The sequence below is a fragment of the Ischnura elegans genome, chromosome 6 (assembly GCF_921293095.1).
Source record: "Ischnura elegans chromosome 6, ioIscEleg1.1, whole genome shotgun sequence".
NCBI lineage: Eukaryota > Metazoa > Arthropoda > Insecta > Odonata > Coenagrionidae > Ischnura > Ischnura elegans.
In genome coordinates this window covers 113,035,998-113,056,511 of record NC_060251.1, presented here as the reverse complement: position 1 = coordinate 113,056,511, position 20,514 = coordinate 113,035,998, and the positions used below count along the sequence as shown (strand labels likewise).

General features: G+C 37.3%; 1 protein-coding gene across 6 annotated transcripts in view; it reads left to right on the top strand.

Annotated features, from left to right (window-relative positions):
- LOC124161510 (intersectin-1) overlaps positions 1 to 20,514 on the top strand; it is an 86,413-nt gene that overhangs the window by 29,156 nt on the left and 36,743 nt on the right. For 4 of the 6 annotated variants that reach the window (XM_046537853.1, XM_046537852.1, XM_046537851.1 and 1 more), the window contains exons 17-25: positions 2,838 to 2,949; positions 4,716 to 4,823; positions 4,990 to 5,098; positions 6,067 to 6,236; positions 12,330 to 12,440; positions 12,567 to 12,617; positions 14,825 to 14,965; positions 17,637 to 17,901; positions 19,255 to 19,437. In XM_046537853.1, coding sequence (XP_046393809.1) covers positions 2,838 to 2,949; positions 4,716 to 4,823; positions 4,990 to 5,098; positions 6,067 to 6,236; positions 12,330 to 12,440; positions 12,567 to 12,617; positions 14,825 to 14,965; positions 17,637 to 17,901; positions 19,255 to 19,437 — 1,250 coding nt within the window. The remainder of the gene's footprint in view (positions 1 to 2,837; positions 2,950 to 4,715; positions 4,824 to 4,989; positions 5,099 to 6,066; positions 6,237 to 12,329; positions 12,441 to 12,566; positions 12,618 to 14,824; positions 14,966 to 17,636; positions 17,902 to 19,254; positions 19,438 to 20,514) is intronic. The other 2 variants (XM_046537850.1, XM_046537854.1) reach the window with 2 other exon arrangements.

Sequence of the window (20,514 nt, the reverse complement as noted above, 5' to 3'; positions counted from 1 at the left end):
CAAATGAGGATAAAATTGACCATTGCCATTCATCTAAACCGGTATTTCTAAAGCCAAATAATTTGTATATTATGAATTTGTATACTTGAATAGGTACACTAATGGTGGGTAACGAATCGCAATCAATGCCTTTCGTTTTCTTTTAATGAAGGAAACTACCCTATTAAGGCCTTTTACATGCGGAAATAACGTGTAACAACAGCAATCACACACGACCAAGCCTTGAGCAGGGAAAACCTACCCAGGTGGGACTCAAACCTGCGACCCACAGCATGGCAGGCGAGGACTTTTACCCTGCTGCCAATGAGGCCAGCAAGTGCGTGCATTTAATAATGTATTCAGTAAATTGAAATATAATTGCACTTTTCCACAGTTATTTTAATGTGCATGACATGTTTCGGTTCACAGAGCCATCATGTGGTAAAAGACATAACAGTACAAGAGAACATAAAATTTTATACATTAGGGGAAGAGGTGGGGAAGGATTTTACGACTTTGAGGGTGGGGTGGGAAACAGAAGTACAGTGGGGAGACCTTGAGAAAACAGAAAACTAAGGAGATACGGAAAAACCAGGGGAAGGAGGAGGAATCGAGTAATCTAGGTATCTACAATCGTTCTTCCACAGCTATTACTAGTCCTCCACCTGCCCCTGGTTTTTCTGTATCTCCTTAGTTTTCTATTTTTCTCACTGCCTACTCATTGTACTTCTGTTTCCCACCATTTCCTGAAACTTGTCAAATCCTCCCCCACCTCTCCCTCAAGTGATTAATCTTGTGCCTGATGATGACTCTGTGAGCTGAAATTCATCATATCCATTAAAATAGTTGAGGAAAATTGCAATTTTATTCTATTTTATATGCCAATCATTCCATTATATAATTTCAGAAACTGTTAAATTTATTGAAAATTTATTTGGCCTGGGTTAAGCCTGGAATAATTGTCCTTGCTCAGCTCATCTCAACTTGAGCTCTAGAGCTGTGATTTTTTTCTTAATTAGAATTTCACTGTAATAATTAATTATGATTACGGTATATGTCTGAATATAGTCCCCACCTTTTTTTCCAAAAATGCCCAAGGTAAAAGTAAAGGTAGGGACTATATTCAAACGCATTTTGTTAACTTTTCCCGAAACTGAAGCCTCAAAATTAGGAGGGGGGGAATATATTCGGAGAAATACGGTATGACCTGTAGCCTGAGTAGCACTAAAGAGATGTACTTATGTTGGTTGATGCATGAGGAAGGTGCAAAGCATCACGCCACCCGTAATGTGTGTTTGTCTTTGTTATATGTGTCATAATGAGTCGATTTCGTGATGGTGTTCATTCAGGATATACTGTGTGCAGGAGTTTGTTGGCATTTCATTGCTTCTGCAGCATATTTTTATGTTCTTTTCTGGCAAGTTTCTCTAGCAGTGGGCATTGGATGTGTTTACTTTTAGATTCCACTCAGGCTTGTATGAGTTTCCTTCACGGAGGTACAAGTCAGTATGTAAAGAGGACAGGAAAGGACTGTAGGCATTCTAGCTGTGGGTGTGGTAGAGATTGGAGGAGGTGAAGTGGATAGAGAGGAGCAGGGATTGAAAGGTGTTGGACTGGGTGGGTGGGCTTTCCTTTGATCGCCATTGTTCATTTCTCTGCAGGTGTGAAATTGCGTTTGAAATCTGTGGATTTCTCTCCAGGGTTCCCACTCAACCTTGAAAACCGTGAATAAGCCGTGAGTTTTGCATACCGTGAAAAAACCTGGAAAAAGCAGTGAATTTCGCCCTAAAGCCTTAAAAAATCTTTGTCTTGATTTTACGATCGTACAACTACGATTGACATATTAAAAGAAAAATGGATATTTCGATCATATTTCAAGGTCATTCACGCGCAGACATGGCCATGAATTTATCTGGACATGTATATTTGAACCGCAATTATTGGTCTGTGTTTCATGATGACACATTGACCTTAAGCCAGTACCCAAGCCCCGGGGACAGGTAACTGGTAGTCACTTGCAAAAATTCAGACACTTCTTAACATCCCTGTCACCCTGATCCCTCTATTTTCTCACGCACAACGTTTAGCCAGAGCTAAATTTCGCAAACGATATGTGACGTCAGGAGAGATAGCACTATTATTGCTGCATTTGGATTCACGGTGTCTGTCAAGTTTGTTAAATTTGTAGTTAACATGCGGCCGATGATTGTTATGTGATCAATATTTCTACCAAAAATGGTGTATCTACAAGCCGTGAATTTTATAATTTAGATTTAGTGGGGACCCTGCTCTATGTTCTGATGTGAAATCCCTGATTCTATGAGGTACTCATTCTTGTGTCCATTGGGGAATTATTTCCTCGTTTATAAAGAAATTAAGGTCATCTTCGCCATTTAACCATTCCTTACCTTATCATCAGTTGTTCTCATGTGTGGCCATTACTGCATTGTTATTCTGTTGATCTTAAAAATTTTCCCATTACAGCAGTTTGATGGTAAGGGTGCGATGATGGTTAGAAGCTTTCAGACACCCCAAATTAAAATCCTCTAAGTGCAAGGAGGCCCAGGGAAAGGAATTGGTACCCCAACCCCCAAATGTGTGAAATTCACATGCCTGTGGCTTAGTAAGGGGTGAGCTCTACCCTCACTTAACTAAACCAACCTTTGGGTTGAACGATTGTATGAGTGAATCGGTATGAAGAAATTTTACATAATGTTGTGCTGCTAGTATCCCACTTACTTAGCCTCCCATGTCTTGTCATCCCCATTCAAATTTGAGTGTCCAACTTGCTAATATTTATATGTTTTAATTTTTTTGTTGCATGTAGATTAAATATTACTGTTTCTCTCCTTTTCCAGAGGAATTCAGGAGGTACCTGAAAATGTGAGTGATAGTGGATCTCTTATGGAATCTGCGGAGAGTGCGATACCTCCTGCCGCTGCTGATTTGGGAAGCCCCATCTTAGGACAGGTAGAGTAACATTGGCTGGCACATACGATGCTAATGAACACTTTCTGCACTGCTAGGGTTGCATGGGCTTTAGCCCTGCTGAAAGGTCTTTTTGGGCATTATTTGATTCCGGAATTATATCCATAGTAAATATTACTGTAGATTTATGAGCCATAATATGAATGACTGATTGATAATCTTCGCTCCACAATATGCCATTTGCAGTTCTCATATAATCGTGATGGCCTTTGTTTTTTTGGACAATCATTTTTTCAATTTGCTTAATTTTTTAAGTACCCTAAATTCTCATTTATAATACACATGGTATACATGGTTTTTTAGTACATTTTTGAAGCCATTAGATGCATGTTATATCTAAATTGAATGAATGCATGTTAGAATGAAAATTACTTGGTGGGTACTCGATAAAGAAATATCTTTTAAATCTAGCATTATATTAAATCCGTGAAAAATGTGAAAAAATGCTGCCATCTGTCCTTCCAAGAATATAAATTTCAGTATTCAAGATTTTTGCTGTAGTCCTCTCCTAAGTATGTTTCAGTGTGCAAAATACGTAAAATTTTGGATACGTATGGATAACAGCCAAAAGTAGACCTGTACATTATACTTGAGTACATGAAATACTTGGGAATGTGGGGTAAGTGGTTGAAGCTTAGAGGTTCAAGGTGCTGATTTATCAGCCCAATGTTTAATCCCATGTAAAAATGTTTGTTTATAATATTTTGAGTTAATTTCACTGATTAATATTATAGATTATATAGATGTTTATCACTCCTAATGAAATGGTATTCCTCGTTCAGTATTTTGTGTTCTTTGTGAAAGAAAGTATTCGTCTCTTTTTACAAATGCCTGATGTGCCATTGAATCGGGCCTCAGCTCTCTGGGAACGAAAGCAGAAATTGTCGCGAGAGTGAAAGGGTTAATGTCCTCTAAACTTCCATCCCGGTCCCAGCTGAGGCAGAAATGCATCTACAGCTGTTTTTCTTTTGTTTTCATATGCGCTTTTCCTCACCTTTTTCTGAACAGTTTAAACTTAGAATATGAGTTAAAATCAAGTTTATAAATATTTCCAGCTTACTCCTCCCATTGGCAACACCTTGGTGGTAAAGTCGGCACCATTGGCATAGCCTAGACTTTGAAATGGGGAGGTTCACGGGAGATTTCAGGGGCTTTCTAGGGTGTATGAAAAATACATCAAGGCAATTGTGGTCCTCCCCCAGAAAATTTTGGGATTTTCAATGCCGAAAACGTGATTTTTAGGGCTCATAAACAGTAATTTTGTACAAGTATTTATTAAGTTATTTATTGAGGCCATCTTACTCTTTTTGGTGTCTCTTTTAAAGGCCCAAGGGGGGAAGGGGGTTGTTACCTGGAAACACCACCGTGGCTACGCCTCTGCTCAGCTTTATATGTTAATGATGTGAATTTTTTTAAAACCTATTTCAGCTGTAGTTTGCTGTGACAACTAAAATTAAATGTTAAATCATCATTTTTGCCTTTGCTGTGTGTGAGAAATTTCTATATCTTTAATATATTTGTCTATACTATATAATAATTTCCAATCCCTAAGTTGTGCACTCTAATTGGCTGAATGACATTGCCCAAATTGCTAAGCTTATTAGCTGCAGCATGTTACTCCCTTAAAATGAAATTCACTTAAAACACTTTTTGGGAACTTCTCTTATGTTGTTTCCTGAAGTGTTTTTAAGAACATTGGTCTTTTATTGTAAGTTAGCATAATCCATGTATGATTTTGCTTTTGACAGGGGGAGATAGTGGATTATAAAGCTGAGGCCTTATACCCATGGCAAGGAACCAAGGCAACTCACTTATCATTCAACAAAGGAGACATCATTGATGTCAAAGAGAAGCAGGTATGCAAGATTACGGAAATTGGTTGCATTCTGTATTTTTTTTAAATTCATTGGAAGCCAAAACTTAATTGGGATGCTATATAAATTAAAGTGTGAGCTATGCTATACTTTATGGTGAACCATGTTAGAAAATTATAAGTAATTTGTATTTATTTCTGCATTACAGGAAAAAATGTTTTATGGGGAATTGGATGGCATGTCTGGTTGGTTTCCGTCAAATGCTGTCAAGGCTTATACTGCTCCAGTCCAGATGATTACTCCTCAGCTAAGCGAAGGTACATGTTTTTTCTATTTCTAATGCAATTTCTTTTTTGGTGCCACATGTGTATTTAGGGGTTTAATTTCGTTCTTAGGAAGAGTAGAAAATAACTGCCACATGCACTGATAGCCGCAAGTGTATATCCAATGATTTTATTGTGTAAAAAAATACCTTTTAATTGAATTGTACTGGTTTGTAGCATCAGCAAATCAGGGCTGAAGCCTCCATCCCTGGCTACATTCATGCATTGGTTATGCTCTTGTGCCTATATGCCTGCCTGGTGAGTAGCTTTGCAGTTCAGCTTCAAATTATTAGCTCTTGTTCATGGGAGAAGTCCAGTGAAATTTATTACTGAACCAAAGTTTATGAATTCATTCATTTTAGGTCATTCAATGAGTTTAAATAAGCATTCTGAACTACTTTGATTCACAATAGGTATCAAATGTTATCAAGTCTAAATTATGGCTGTATCATGTTCAGGTTAACCTTAACCAGGCATAATAAAACCAGACCCCTATGTTTATGATAGCTTTGACCATCCAAATTAAATAGTATACATTTCTGAGTTTCCTCTAATTATGACTTCAGTGTGATTTTCATAATTCATGAAAATTCATTCTCCCACCCGCTCCTCCACAATAACCTCCTACTACACCAACTTAAATTCCGTCTTTCTCTCTCTCAGAGATCACTTTTTTACAGACTCCCTACCTCCTTCAATGCCATTTCGAGTTCTCACCCTTCCCTGGATCTTTCAATGCCCATAAGATTACTCAAGAGGCAGCTTCGAAAAGCCATCTTCTGAATCCCTTTTTTTATATCCTTTTTTTAGTTTTTTTATAGTTTATATTTGTTAAAGCTGCAGATTTTATGTTTTGTACTCAATGAAAAGGCCATTTTGGCTGTGTTTGAATAATTTAATATATTATAAATAAATAAATAAAATTGCAGATTTGTGAGCTTATTCGATGATTTTTTCCTCAGAATTCTACGTAGCTCTCTATCCATATCAGTCGACTGAACCTGGTGATCTCAGTTTCCTGCAGCAAGAGGTGATTCGTGTGGTCAAGAAGGAAGGAGAGTGGTGGACTGGGGTGATTGGGGAAAGGACCGGAATATTCCCTTCAAATTATGTGCAGAAGGTGCAGACTGAAGTGAGTACATTTTGATCGGCTGCCTTCTTCTGATATTTTTTTTTCCTGGGTCAGTGGTGCTAATTGTTAATTAGATGTAGATGGGGCTTTCTCTGTGGAGAAACATGGTGGAAAGGCATCCCAGCACCTTTTTTTTTTATAGTAGACTTAAAACGGCCCTAATACTTGCAACCCTGTCACCGGAGAGGCTCTCTATCTTCAGTAAACTCCCGATTATCTGGGCTAATGATGGGGAGAGGTGGCAGGCATAATAAAAAAACACAGTTAATCCAAACTTTCGCTTATATTTCTTATCAAGTTCATAATTTACCATAATCAAATTATGTATTAGAATTTATGCTCACAGTCTCATATTTTAGATTGGTTCAAGGACTCCGTGAGAGCTTTCTTCACCCAACCTAGGACTGTTTTGGTGGGGATAAAATCATTGTACATACATGTTTTTCCCACTGCATCATATACTCCAGCAAACTATCTACGCTGGCGAGTGCCTGGCTGTGACTCACGCGATCTCTACTCCCTTCATCTCTGCTTCCACTTTCCCCATTGCTTTCACTTTCACTACTTCCTTCCTCTCTCATTTGACCTCTCGACTGGCTGCGGTGTAAACCTGGCTGAGTATGACGAAATCTCCGGTTCCTGTGGGCTGTTTTCAACCACATGCGAGGCAGTGGCAATAATTATGCATTTGCAATATGAAAAATTCATTCGAGGATTGTGGATAACATTTTATTAATTTAAAATTAGTTTTCCATGGAAGAAATCTTCTAAATCAAGAGTTTTTTCCTTTGCTCTTCATCTTTGCAATACTAGAGTAGCGTCCAAGAAAACGTGAAACATTCCTTGTCAGCAAATAAAGAAAATAATTACATTTTACGAAGGGAATTGTAATGAAAATAGTAAGCCTTGTGTGTCCTAGCATTAAAATATGATACAGGCATCCCCCAAGTTACGTATGTCTCGACTTACGTAAATCCGTACTTACGTAAGTGATAACCGTATTTCAAATAATTACGTTAATTTTCGAATGCGAGCGCGAAGAAGTAGGTATTCGCTCGTACAACCTATGGTAGAAAAAATATCGAATGGTTATCGAGTTTTTTACGTGCTAAAAAATCAAAGTGACCCATATTTGTCATTCTTCGAAGGAATTTTCATTAATTTCTGTAGAAAAATCGCTTATAAATCCTAAGTCAGCAATCAACGTGAAAATTTGCAGTTCTAGGGATGGATGTGGTTGCGCTCATTCCTGTACGATACGACTTGTTATACAGCATGCACACCCGAGCTCCGACTTTCAACTACTTAAAAATTGTATCCTTAAGTTTGGACATTTCCATCTGTGGAATTAAAAGAAAATGAAGTTCAAGCAGAAATCTTTTTGTGGAAAAGAATTGTTTAGTACCCACGTAACGGCATTGAAATTTTGAGTGTTGGCAATGAACGCCGCGAAAAAGTTAAGAAAAAGTTGACACACGATATTAATTGCGTAATTGCATGTTTCTGGCGGAAGATTTTATTAAGCTGAATTTTCTCGTTCTCTCATATTTTGTGCAACTGTAAATGAATATTGCGTCATTGAAAGCTTTTCCCCACTAACTTTGTTGCACGTTAATGACGGAGTTGGCTGAATAAAAGCTCACTTTTAAATAGCGTCGTGCTTTGGAAATACTCTTCGATGTTTTCAGCAAATTAAATATTCAAATGATGATATTTTGGGGATGGTACGGTTAGCCGATATTTTCACGTCATTTTATTGAGATATGAGAGAATGAAAGTATGTTTCCGTGCTTGAAAGATTGAGTGTATGTGCGTGTGAATGTATCTAAGAATATAGTAATTTACTGGTATTTTTTGTGTGTTATTTGCTCGTAATCCTAGACACTCCTACGTGTATTAACTGTGACAGTGAAACCACCAGATTCATATCGATCAACGTAATATATAAAAGGCAGAAGATATAATGATTATAGGTAGGTAGACAATGCATTCTTTGAGCCCTTAGACCGCAGTATAACATAATAAATCAATTTAAGTATTCAGTTTAGTAATGTAGTGCTGAGATACCGTACTTTCCCGAATCCTACGCATTTTGATTGGCAATGCTCGAGATGCAACTCTCAGACTACCTATATTAATGTTTATCGATTTTGTATCTAATAACGTAAGAATACGCGGAAGAGATCATGAATATCGCAGTGAATTGAATGAAACTTCACCGAGAATTTACCGTGCATTTCTCCGCTGAGAATATCACCGCGCCGATCGAAATCTCTAAGCATTAACGCAAAGGTTCGACTTACGTAAATTTCGACTTACGCAGAGTCTGCCGGAACGCATCTCTTACGTAACTCGGGGGATGCCTGTGATCGTTTTGTTTCCGTGTTTGATTTTATATTTACAAAGATCGCAGGAAATATCAAAGGAGGGGGAAACTCGTGCACAGATAGACTGCAACAAAAATAATCTGTGCACAGATGATCGAGAGTTTACTGTTATGCCATGTAGTGAGACCATTGCTTGACTATTGGTTTCATTGCTTGACTATTGGTTTGATTTACTATGGATCACAAAACACATTCTTTTACACTCCAGCATTTACATGCTCTGACGCTCTTTAAACTTATTCCTTGTCCAGAATTAATGCTAACTCAACATAAATTGGAATTTGCTTTTCGCTATGTCTTCTATTATTATGTAATGCGAGGGTCTACTATTGTGAGGTGCATCACCTTTTTTTTCCTGAAAAAATTCTTTCAATGTAGATCCTCATTCAGTGGTACAATCCTAGCTTGGGTTTGGTTCCTTTTGAAAGCTTGAAGTCACTATTAATACATTTTTCAACATTCCATAATTTCTGCGATGATGATAGCTTCTTGGAATTGGATCATTTCCTACATCCGGCTGGTATCCAAACTTTTGGTCCCTAAGATTTTTCAATAAGAGTAAATTCTTAATGTTGAAATACGTTGTAATAAAAATTCCTGTATTGTTCTGTGATCATGTTTGTAAATACATATACTAACGGGCAGGGTTTTTTATCTTTATTTACTTGGAAGAAGTCTTGAGAATTGCCATGCTATGTAAAATTAATGCTTTGTACATCAGAAATGTGTTCTTTGGTGTGTATATTTTTATTTAGACGTGCATAATTACCATTGGAATGAGATTGAATTCGTTTCCTTGGATTCTTGGTGTGCTGGGGAAAATTAGCTCTACTTTACTATAGTTTTTCAACAGTTCTGCCTTTGTGGACAAATGTCATTCAAAATTTTAACATTTTTTATGCCTAGACTCAATTCAGTATTCAGAGTTAAATATTGTAAAACATGAGGGGAAAAAGGGTTGAACAAAGAAATTAAAATGGTCCATAAGTTTATTTTTCTAATCTGGATGTAGAAAGATTAGGAAGATCTAGATAAATAGATTTACCTGGGATTTAAAATTAAAATTTTGTGGCTACACCAATGCCTGACAATGGTACAGTAGACTCTCGTTATTACGAAGTTCACGGGACCGAAAAACCAGAGGTTCGTAATAACGAAGTTCGTATGAATGTTTCTTTTAGGAATCTTGGAAAAAAAACAGTATATAGTAAATGCGTTTAAATTAGGCGAAAATATATATATAAATAGGAAAATGCGTTTCAGTTTCTTGACAGAAGAATGACGCAATCTAGGGTTGATATCTTCCCGAATACAATCAGTCCAATATACGAACTAGATGTGTCCCAAGATCTTGTTCCTAAGTTGATAAACCTACAGTCCGGCTGCCGAGAGTTGTCCGATGATAGGAAGAATGGTCAGGGTATGGGGCAAAGTTGCCAGGTAAGCAAGGGAAACGCCTGCAAAGGGTCCCGTAAGGATAGGAGCCGGAAGGGACTACGAGCGTGAAGGACCCAGAGGAAGAATCACTTGGTTTGGTAATTAGAAGAAAGAGCTTGTTTGGGTGGATCAGGCTTATTTAAGTGCTCCTGGTGCATTTGACGTTGTATGACTAGTCGAGGGTGTGATAGGTGCGTTTGGGGGACAGCGATTGGCTGTAAACCGTGCTGGCTCAGCGTTATTTGCCCCTCCTACTGTGCCGTCATCGGACAAATCTCGGCGGCTGGACTGTATGCAAGGAATCGAGGAATGCGGTTATCCTGCATAATGCAACACTGCATTACATGTATGCGCTAACTCTCGAAATTTGACAATTTTGAATGCTTGTACCTCAGAAAATTCGCAAATAGAATGTGCGTAAGAAGACTATACGTCCAATTTACGAGCGGTTATGGGTGGGTCACCACGAATCCACAGGAATGAAGCTTACTATATGATGTGGCGTATGAACTGAATCAAGAACCATAACTGCTCTTGAGCACAGTACACGAGAAGAACTCAAAACGTGGCGTGTTTATTAAAACTTATCGTAGTGAATTTCCACCTGAATGCCGTTGCTTATGTGTGGAACTACGTAATAAAGCTCATTTTGTAACAGCTGGGATGGGGACTGAGGTTCGTAATTTTGTAAAAACGAAAATTTCGTAATAACGTTTCTTTTACTATAGCTTGTATAGGCCTTTTCGTCGGGACCAACAATTTGCTTCGTAATAACGAGAACTTCGCAATAACGTTGTTCGTATTAACGAGAGTCTACTGTATATAGTTGAGTGTAGGAATGTGTGAATGTAGGGATAAAATTGGCAAAGTATTTTATATCCCATGTATATTTTTGTTTTTGACTCATCATGGAAGATATTCTTTCTCTCTCATTTGTCTAATAAGGTGGAGGGGGGTTATTGGGGATTGGCTAGTTAGGAATATAATTTATTTTTAAAATGGGAGAGTAATAGGGAATTTTTGATTAGTTTGGGTAAGTGGCTCTATGCTTGAAAGGCAGCAGCAGTAAAAGGTGGAAGATTGTTAATGTTTTACATTATATAGATAATAAGGTTCAACTCTGGTAACCATACTCGGCAATATGTCTGTCTTGGGGAAAAAGTCGGTAGTGTATTGAGGGGCATACATGAAGCGTGCAAAATATGATCTTTCCAGGAAAGATTATTGATGAAGATCACCGGTAGGCTTTTAGCTGTCCATTGGTAAACAAACATCCCAGGCCTCCAATTGGAGCGTTTTGTTTTTTTTGGTGTAAATGTTTGATTAGACGATGCGTAGATTAATTTCCATCCACGTTTAAAAAATATATGTATTGTCATAAAACTTTTATTGCCTATTTGTAGCTCATGGGCATGAAGGCACATAATCATTTTTTTTGATCCTTAGTGTAAGATCCTAACGGTAACGTAGTTTTATTGCTTACAAATTTGCTATTTCTTCAATCAACACTCCTCAAAGTACTATGTAGCAGAAATACATTTACAGTGCTTACAAATCTTGCGTACTTGTAACTTCTCAGAATATGCCGCAACCATTTGTGAATAAAAACTTGTGACATGTGGATTTTTTAACTTGGGGACAGGCTCACTTGTGGAGCAATGCTACTGGTGTGGACTTGCACTTGTAAAAATGCCTATGGACTAGTGGACTTTGGCATGCATGAAATTCTGCAACATACAAGTTAATCACTTGTGAACTTCTGGCTTTGATATGCAGATCCCTTAAAGAACGTGTAAAATTGTTTCAGGCCTTACTTGGTTGAAATGGAATGTATCCATGATAAAAACTACAATTGGTAATTTTCACACTTAGTGCAAAACTCAACTACCGACCATGGTTTCAACATTCTATGTCATTTTCAAGGTATATCTTGAAAATGGTATAGAATTTTGAAACCAGGGTCGGTAGTTGAGTTTTATATGAAAGTGTGGAAGTTACCATTTATAGTTTTACCATGTACCCTGGAAGAAATTCTTATTTGCATTCATCGAACTGTAGTAACCTTAACAAGGATTTAGCTATCCTGTTTTTTATTTATTTTTATTATTTTTTTAAATTTTGGAGTTTGTACAGGTATCCATAGTTTCATCTCATTCCATTTGGTGACCTGCATTTTGTAGTGTAATTATTCTCCTCTACTTGGCTTGGCTCATTCGTGGCTACTCCCTACTAACCTTGGCACGCCTTAATGAGCCGTTATTTGTTGCAGCATCAGACCATCAAAGCCACTGCTACAATTAACAAAGCTCAGCCTGAAAAGGAAGTGGAAACTAAACCCTCAACCCCTGTTGCAGCTGCGGCTGCGCCTGCTGAGTCTGAGGTGAGGGATTCTTGGGTGTGCTTGACATAATTAATATCTTCTCTCTCTCTCTTTCTCTTTCCTGCTTATCTTTGAAATAACTAACTCCTTTTGTATACTTTTCATTCAATTAACGCTTCAACAAAGCCGGCAAAGACAACGGGGACTCCTGAATCTGCAGTTAAAACTATTGTTCAGGTACTTGACTCATAGAAATGCATGTCCAAAATGTTTCATGTCAATAGGATTTTTTTTGAGAAACAAGATTTGAAATGGTTTGGGTTTCCTGATACTGTTTAGTGTCAATGAAACAGCTGCATATTTGTTCTTTTCGCTGTATCTGTTACAGTGTATTGGCTGAAGTATGAATGCATGCATAAACTATTTAGGATCAAAATTTTGCATCTTCAGGCATGCGGTTTGTTTGTCTTACTCTACAATACGAGTCGTTCATTTTTGCTTATTTCAATGTTGCTAGATGAAGTTTTTATTTTACTTTTTTAGCCTGTATATTTTGTCATCATCATGTGGTTATAGCTCATAGAGACGACCGAGAATTTTACATCAGAGGTTTCTCAAGTCATTCACTAACACTGGAAAGGTTACTGGTCCCTTTACACTTCTTTTGTCAAAATTGTTCCGCATACACACTTTGCGTACAATCATCACCGCTCAAGAGGTGGTATAAATACTCGCCGGTGGCTGGACCATCCACGGGTATATAACCCGGTCGAAATTGAGGATCGTCGTCATCAAGTCAGCCTCTAAATGTGTTGTTACCCACCTTGCATTTGAATGGTTCATTTTCTATCTCTACTTTACGCAATCAGATTAAAACTAGAGATGGGTCGAATAAGGGAGTTAGAAAATGAACAGCCTTCATGCGTGCATTTTCAGGTATGCATACATTCCTCTTAATAATAATAAAATTTCTTTATTCGGGCGAGGTTGAGACAAAAACGTCCCCTCTTCCACCTAGCCCCTCCATAGCGTCAATGCAAGCATATTAAAAAATGGTAGACAAATGTTTACAACACAAAGAATATACAATATACACTGTTTGTGAAATGTCAAAAATATAAACAACTATATGTGAAAATTTTGTGTAAAAAAGATGTCTGTTTGTGGGAAAAAACATAAGGATAAGGGTGTAATATCCTTCAGCGAAAAAACCCACTGCAGGAAAACGCCCACACAAGAAGGGGGGCGTGAAAAACCTGCGAAAACCTACTGAGTGAAAGCTAATTCCTCTACCTTATTACCTCCTAATTACCTCTTAGTGTTGTTCTCATGGAGTCATCTGGATTATACGCATTGTAATGCTTATATTCAATGATAAGTTTTCGTAAAAATATTATTAAAGAATTGAACCAACCAAATGTGCAAACCTTCATGTAAGACCCAACAATTGTCAATGGATTTATATTGAATCACAGACAATCTATGCTGTGTATTTGAAATTCGAATAATTGATAACTTTGTGTCATCGATTATCAAATAGTGTAAAAAGCTCATTGTTCGAGCTATTCGGTGATTGTTGAATGTCCCATCCCTAATTAAACGTTTTCTCCTGCCAGTCCTGGCTGTCTAGATAACTCAAAGAGATGGACAATTGAAGTGGTGCACGTCTGATTGTGCAAGTATGTGCCCCGTGTAAAACGGCCTTCATACATACGTCTTTAGTATTAAAAATGGCAATAAAACTCACATATTTGAGGGTTTAAAGCCCCTACACATCATAGCTGATGTATCTTTTTCCCAAAATATGGTCTATCTGATTCAAATAAATGATAATTTTGTTGTTTTGTTGAAATTTTGAAAGCTTTAGGGAAAAATTCTAATACAAAATACTAGGGAAATATTATCGAAATACTAGCGAAATTCTATGTATTAGGGAAAAATTTAATTTTTTAATATCGATATTTATTGGTCTGTTTTGTTTTATAAAATCCTTGTTTATAGTTAAGTGGTTGTATTTCATTTTTGCCAAGTTGCGCATAGTTTTTTAGCCTCAATAATTTTTTTTGTGGATTGGATTCTTGAAATTTTGATTTAGTAGTGTTGAATGTATAGAATTTTATCTGCATACATTAATGTCCTATTCAACTTTTTGGCTTAATGGTCTTCATTTGACTGTGTCCACCTATCATTATTGTCTGAGAAAGAGTTGAGCTGACTTATTGGCATAAGCATTCAGCAGGAAACCAAAAGCTTTTTCATTTCTTGAGTATGGACTGCAAATAGGTGTAAAGGATCTTTCTTTCTAGCATGCAACCTTTTTATTTTCTCTTGTGTTTGTTTGTATGTTTCTTTCCATTGTTCATTTCCCAGCATGGAATTTTGAAGGTCATCCATTCTTTGTTGAACATTTTAGTCCAAAGACATTGACGTTGGTGACTTTACAGGGCAAAGGAAAGAAACCTGAGGTAGCCACTGTGATTGCACCCTACCAAGCCACTAGTGCGGAGCAGTTGAACCTTCAGAGGGGCCAACTGATAATGATACGAAAGAAAACGGCCACTGGATGGTGGGAGGGAGAATTACAGGTGAGTTGTGGCTAATAGTCACATCAACTTCAGCTGGGATAACTAACTTAATCTGTTTTATGTATCCTAATCCTCACATTCCGTAATACAGTAAAACCTCTTTACATCGTAATGGAGGGACCAAAATTTGGACAATTTGATGTATGGAGATTCACTACAGAGAGGTTTCAGTGATAGGCACCATTTTTTCATATCCTTCAGAAATGAAAGGCACTACTGTCTTTTAAACCATTATATTTATGTGTTTAAACAAACATGCACACATGAGTGAACATATTTTTATTATTTAATAATAAAAGAAAGCGAGAGCTACCATGCGATTTTTACCATGATGTGAGAGAAAACGATGTGAGCTCTCTTAATTCAACAGTCACTTAAAATTATTAGAACAGTTGGATACCTCTTTTCTTATTTACTGTTAGGTATGTTCTCATATGGAACAAAATGGCCTTAACTAATGGTTAACATGAAAATTACAGCATAATAAAGGTGTATAAGAAATATTAATCGTGAAACATTTATCATTGAAAATATCATTCCATGTATATATTCGTGGCTGCATTAATGGTCTCTAGTTGTCTCGGTACAATTTGCGTAGGTAGTTTGGCCATCTTGGGGGTGTCTCCTTGGTATGATAAGTGGAGGTTTTATGAGATAAAGAGGTTCACTACATAGAGGTTTGCCTATAAATTTACATGTAAATCAGACGGGACCGTAGGGGTGGTATGAAGTATGGAGGTTTACGATGTAAAGAGGTTCACTACATGGAGGTTTTACTGTATGTTCCATGCTATTGGCAATCATCAAAGTCTTTTTATAAGAGATAAATCTCTTCTTCTTCTTCCACCTTACTTCCTTGGCTGTTGCCTGTTTCCTTCAGTACTCCCCTTCAGACCACATCCAAGTCATCCTTCAGCCTTTTCTGTGGTTGACCTTGACGTGTATGTTATAAATGTAGTAGAAAACCCTCATTAACTCCACTTATAAAGTTGTCATGGAAAATAACCAATAATGGGTAGTTGTTGATGTTTGGGGACGAAAGAGATAGAACACGGAAGTTTATATAATTTTTTGTACTGAAAAAGATAAAGAGGAAGAATAAAGGAAGTAAACTAAACTGTAAGTAGTGATAAGATACTTAATTCTATCGCTACAATACGATAACCTACACTTATCTTCTCCTTTTAAACATTGTCTTTTGCCACTTTCACTTTTCCATGTTCCTCCATTCTGTACATGTGTTCGCTTCACTACACTTTCCTTTGGTGAATCCATTCGTTAATATCTTCTATTCCACACTTTCTTCTTATCATATTACTCCTATCTCTATCCAGTAGCATTCTGTCAGCAGTTCCCTGCAGAATTTTCTACTCTACGGTTTCAAGTAACCATCTGGTTTTGAAAGTACAGTGGAACCTATCGTCATGACCACACCTATTAACCGACTTCCCCTCTCAACAACCAGTATTTTACGGAACCAGTTATGGTGCCCATATGGTTCATGGTACATATTTAGTTCCCCTATTCTAAGACCACCCCTCGATGTGACCAACTAACCACCATTTTTTAGGAAAAGAATTCCCTCTATTCAGCGAATAAAAATGCTAAGAGAAGCAATTGAATTACAGGTTGTCTTAGTACAGGCCTGCAAACAGTACAAACATCTTCAAGATAATTTTTTCTGCCAAATATCCATGTGAAGCTACAGACATTTCAACATTAAATTAAACTAAATGACATTTATACATGCATTAACTTAACTTATAGTTACACCTGATTTGTGGTATTTGGCATAAATACTAATGGCCACAATAGGCTTTCGAAGGCTGTGGATTTTTAATGCAGTCCTAATAATTCATACCTCCTGTCATGCAAATTTTGTTTCCAGTGCCATTTTATGTAATTTTATGCATGGGAATGTGAAAACATTGAATGAAATTACTGTAAATTAGAAAATTTCCTGTGAAAATCCTCGTAAAATGTTTGGGGGATGCAGTCTTAGGTTCACACCTTCTACTGAAATGTACCACCTCCCCAAATGAACCTAAAACCCTAAAATTCTTCCAGCTACAGCCTTGGATTGAATCCCTGTTAATAGAAATGATTTTTCCTTGTAAATTTCTGTAGTAGAGTGAAATAAATTCACCCTCTTTTCTCACTCTGCTCTTTTTGGCTCTCTCATAGTGCAATCACTTCTTTTTTTTTCAATTTATCATTTGCCATATGCAGTGTTTATAGTGTTCATACCATTCCACCCTGATCGTCAAATGACTATCAGTGATGTTCAGAGGGAGGTGATCCATTGAAGACAAAATAGATCCCTATCTCTGCTGCTTTCCCTGATTCTGAAGCCAGCTGGTCATTTAAAAGCCATTATTAGAGCTACCTTTTGTTGAAAGTATCCCAGCAAAGCAATTTAAAAAATAATTCTGTGTTGAGGGAAAAAGTTCATGATTTTAGTGTGTTTCTTGTGAAATTGAATGCAAGCACTATGGTAAATTTGTGCTTTTCTATCTCTAAATTTATTTTTTGGGTGAAACTTATAGAACTTTTAAAAATTAATTTAGAAATTTAATACTTCAACCATTCATTAATTTTTTTAACGGAATGAAGGAAGATTCTGAATGAGGAATCACTTTACACACAAGGCAAATTCTCATTTTGTTTGCAGGCGAAGGGGAAGAAGAGACAGATAGGGTGGTTCCCCGCCTCTTACGTGAAGGTGCTGAGTGGGGGTCGTATCGGTGGAAGGGAGGGTGGTGTGAGCCCCAGTCCCGTGGCCGTCACCCCCGAGCCTCAGAAGGACACGCCCACGCATCAGTCGGCTCCTCCTCAGCCGGTGGCTGCAGAAGAAGAGAAGCAGCCCGAACCAGAGCCTGAACCAGTGCCAGAGCCTGTGCCGGAGCCAGCTCCTGCCAAACAAGATGACGGACTAGGTAGTGGCTGATTCTGATTCACCCCAGAAACTAGGATTATATTTGGTGATGCATCTGTCATACAGCTAGTCTCATTTTCTTAAATTCCTAAAGTGATTCAGTCCCAATTATCCAGGCTAATGTTGAGGAGGGAATACCGTATTTCTCCGATTATAGTCCCCCTCTGATTTAAGTCCCCCCCCCCAATTTGGAGGCTTCAGTTTCAGGAAAAATTAAAAAAAATGTGTTTGAATATAGTCCCCCCCTTTAATTTTACCACAGGCATTTTTGGAAAAAAAGGGGGGACTATATTCAGACATATACGGTAAATGGAAAATACTGATAATCCAGACTTTCACATTCATTTCTTATACAGTAGATTCCGTTTAATGGATCCACCGGTTACTTGGGGCAGCCGCTTAATTGGGGCAGATCTTGAAGAACGGAACTCCATAGAGGAATATCCCAGAGTATTCTCCGCTTAATTGGGATAGCATGCCGCTTTATTGGGCCATGAGTCGGCAACATAGACTCTATACCCGCGACGAAATTAAAATTTTTTTGTTTTCAGAATACTATTTTTTTTATATTTTCCTCCTTTGATTTACTCTCATTTTTCACAAGTGTTCCTATTCTTGCCCTATTTTGGAAGCTCTTGCTGTTATACTATCAGTAAGAGGATAGAACTTTTCTTTAATAGGACTTGAAATTCGTGCGTAGGTTTCTGCGGCGTTGTTCACGATGACTGCTAATTTCCGGGTTCTCCAGCCGCGTCTGTCGTTTATGGTTGACTACAGTTTCGGAAGCCATCCTGCCTCCGTCTTCAGGTCGAAGGTGACCTGAAGACGGAAGGAGGATGGCTTCCGAAACTGTAGTCAACTTTAATAGGACTTGGTAAAAGACATTCATTCAGCATCGCCCGAGACTGTGAAAAATATTTTCAATTAAATTGTTATAATACTTAAAAATGATAATAAATTAACTAAACTCGCTGATTTATTAATCAAATTAATAGTTTAATAAACTTATGTTGCATTATAAACATTTTTGAGTCTTCTTTCTACCATTTCAAAGTTTTTTATACCCATATACGAGAGAGTTCGTCTAATTGGGGAAAAGTGCACAAGTCCCGATACGTCCCAATCAACCGGAATCTACTGTACTTGTCATAATTTACGTAAATAAAATAATTATTATTTATGCATGTAACTAGGGGCAATCTGATTTGAACAAGGCCAATCAATGCATATTCAATTCTCCAAATTCAAGCAAGAGTATCTTGGATCAAAGATCTTATGTTAAGGATCATCAATTTCAGTGCTCTTTTTTGCCACCTTTTAAATTCAACTAATCATGATGTTCTTATTTTTTCAGAGAGAGTTGTAGCCCTGTATCCGTACACGGCTCAGAATGAGGATGAGCTTAGCTTTGAGAGGGATGAGGTGATAACGGTGATTGCGAGGGAAGAATCGTCGTGGTGGAGAGGGGAAGTTGACGGCCGCTCGGGTCTTTTCCCGAGCAATTACGTCGAGCCCCTATCAGCGCAGCCAACGCAGTGTGAGTGGCCATTTGATCCTTACCTTTGATTACCTAGTGGGAACGTGTAATTGAGAGAATCAATGGTACATATACATAAATAGTGAAAAATTATTATGTAGATCATGAAAAATGTAAAGATGCCGATGATGCAAAGATCAATGAATCTGACATCAGCCCTAGAATTGAAATTAGAGGTAGAATTGATTATACTTCCTCCATCATTAGTTGGTTTGATGGCATGAGTGATTTTGTTGTTGCAAATACTCCAACAGCTAGTTCTTAATGTTTCCTGGATCCATTCTTAAGTCACTCTTTCTTGTTGGACGGAGTGGTATCCTATCCTCTTTTTATTGGTACCAGTGACATTCTTTTGTTGGTTGTTCTAATTTCAGTAATTTCTATGACAACGCTGTTTTAAATTTCTTTTCTTTCTTTGGTTTTACACTCCAAGTGAGGCCTTGTTTTTTTATGAAAATTTGCAAAAAGGAGCTACATTGTCAATGCTTTTAAGTACTATAAAGGTCTATACTTAAGGTACCTATTATGTTATTTTCCAAAATGATTTTATAATTCAATGAAGCTGCTTATTAGTTTTCCATCAGAAATATGAACGTAATGGTTTTCCTAAATTTGAATTTAATGCAAAATTTTGGTAGTTTTAGTGATTGATGTGATTATAAACATTACTGTGTACGAAGTGGAAGAAGTTTTCCCGATTGAAAAGAAGTTAATCCGAGAAAGTATTCTCTTTACTGTGGTCACATCAATTTGAATAAATTTGAAACTGTAAATAAGGTACCTACTTATTCATATTACATTAGGATTATTTCACCAAAACATTTGTGGTAAAGTTTGGATGATATCCTGGAATCTTTTGGTGTTTTAATGTGTCCAGGATGTAGGAGAAAGTACCCTATTTTTGCCTTTGGTGATAAATTTGTAAGGTAAATACCTCGCTCACTTTTTTACATTATCTCCATCTTATCTCAGCTTTTCTTTTGAACAAATCAGACTTGCATAATACTGGAGCCGCATCATAAACTATGGTTAAAAAATATATTTTCATGCTAAGGAAAAGGAAGTTAGAGACTGATA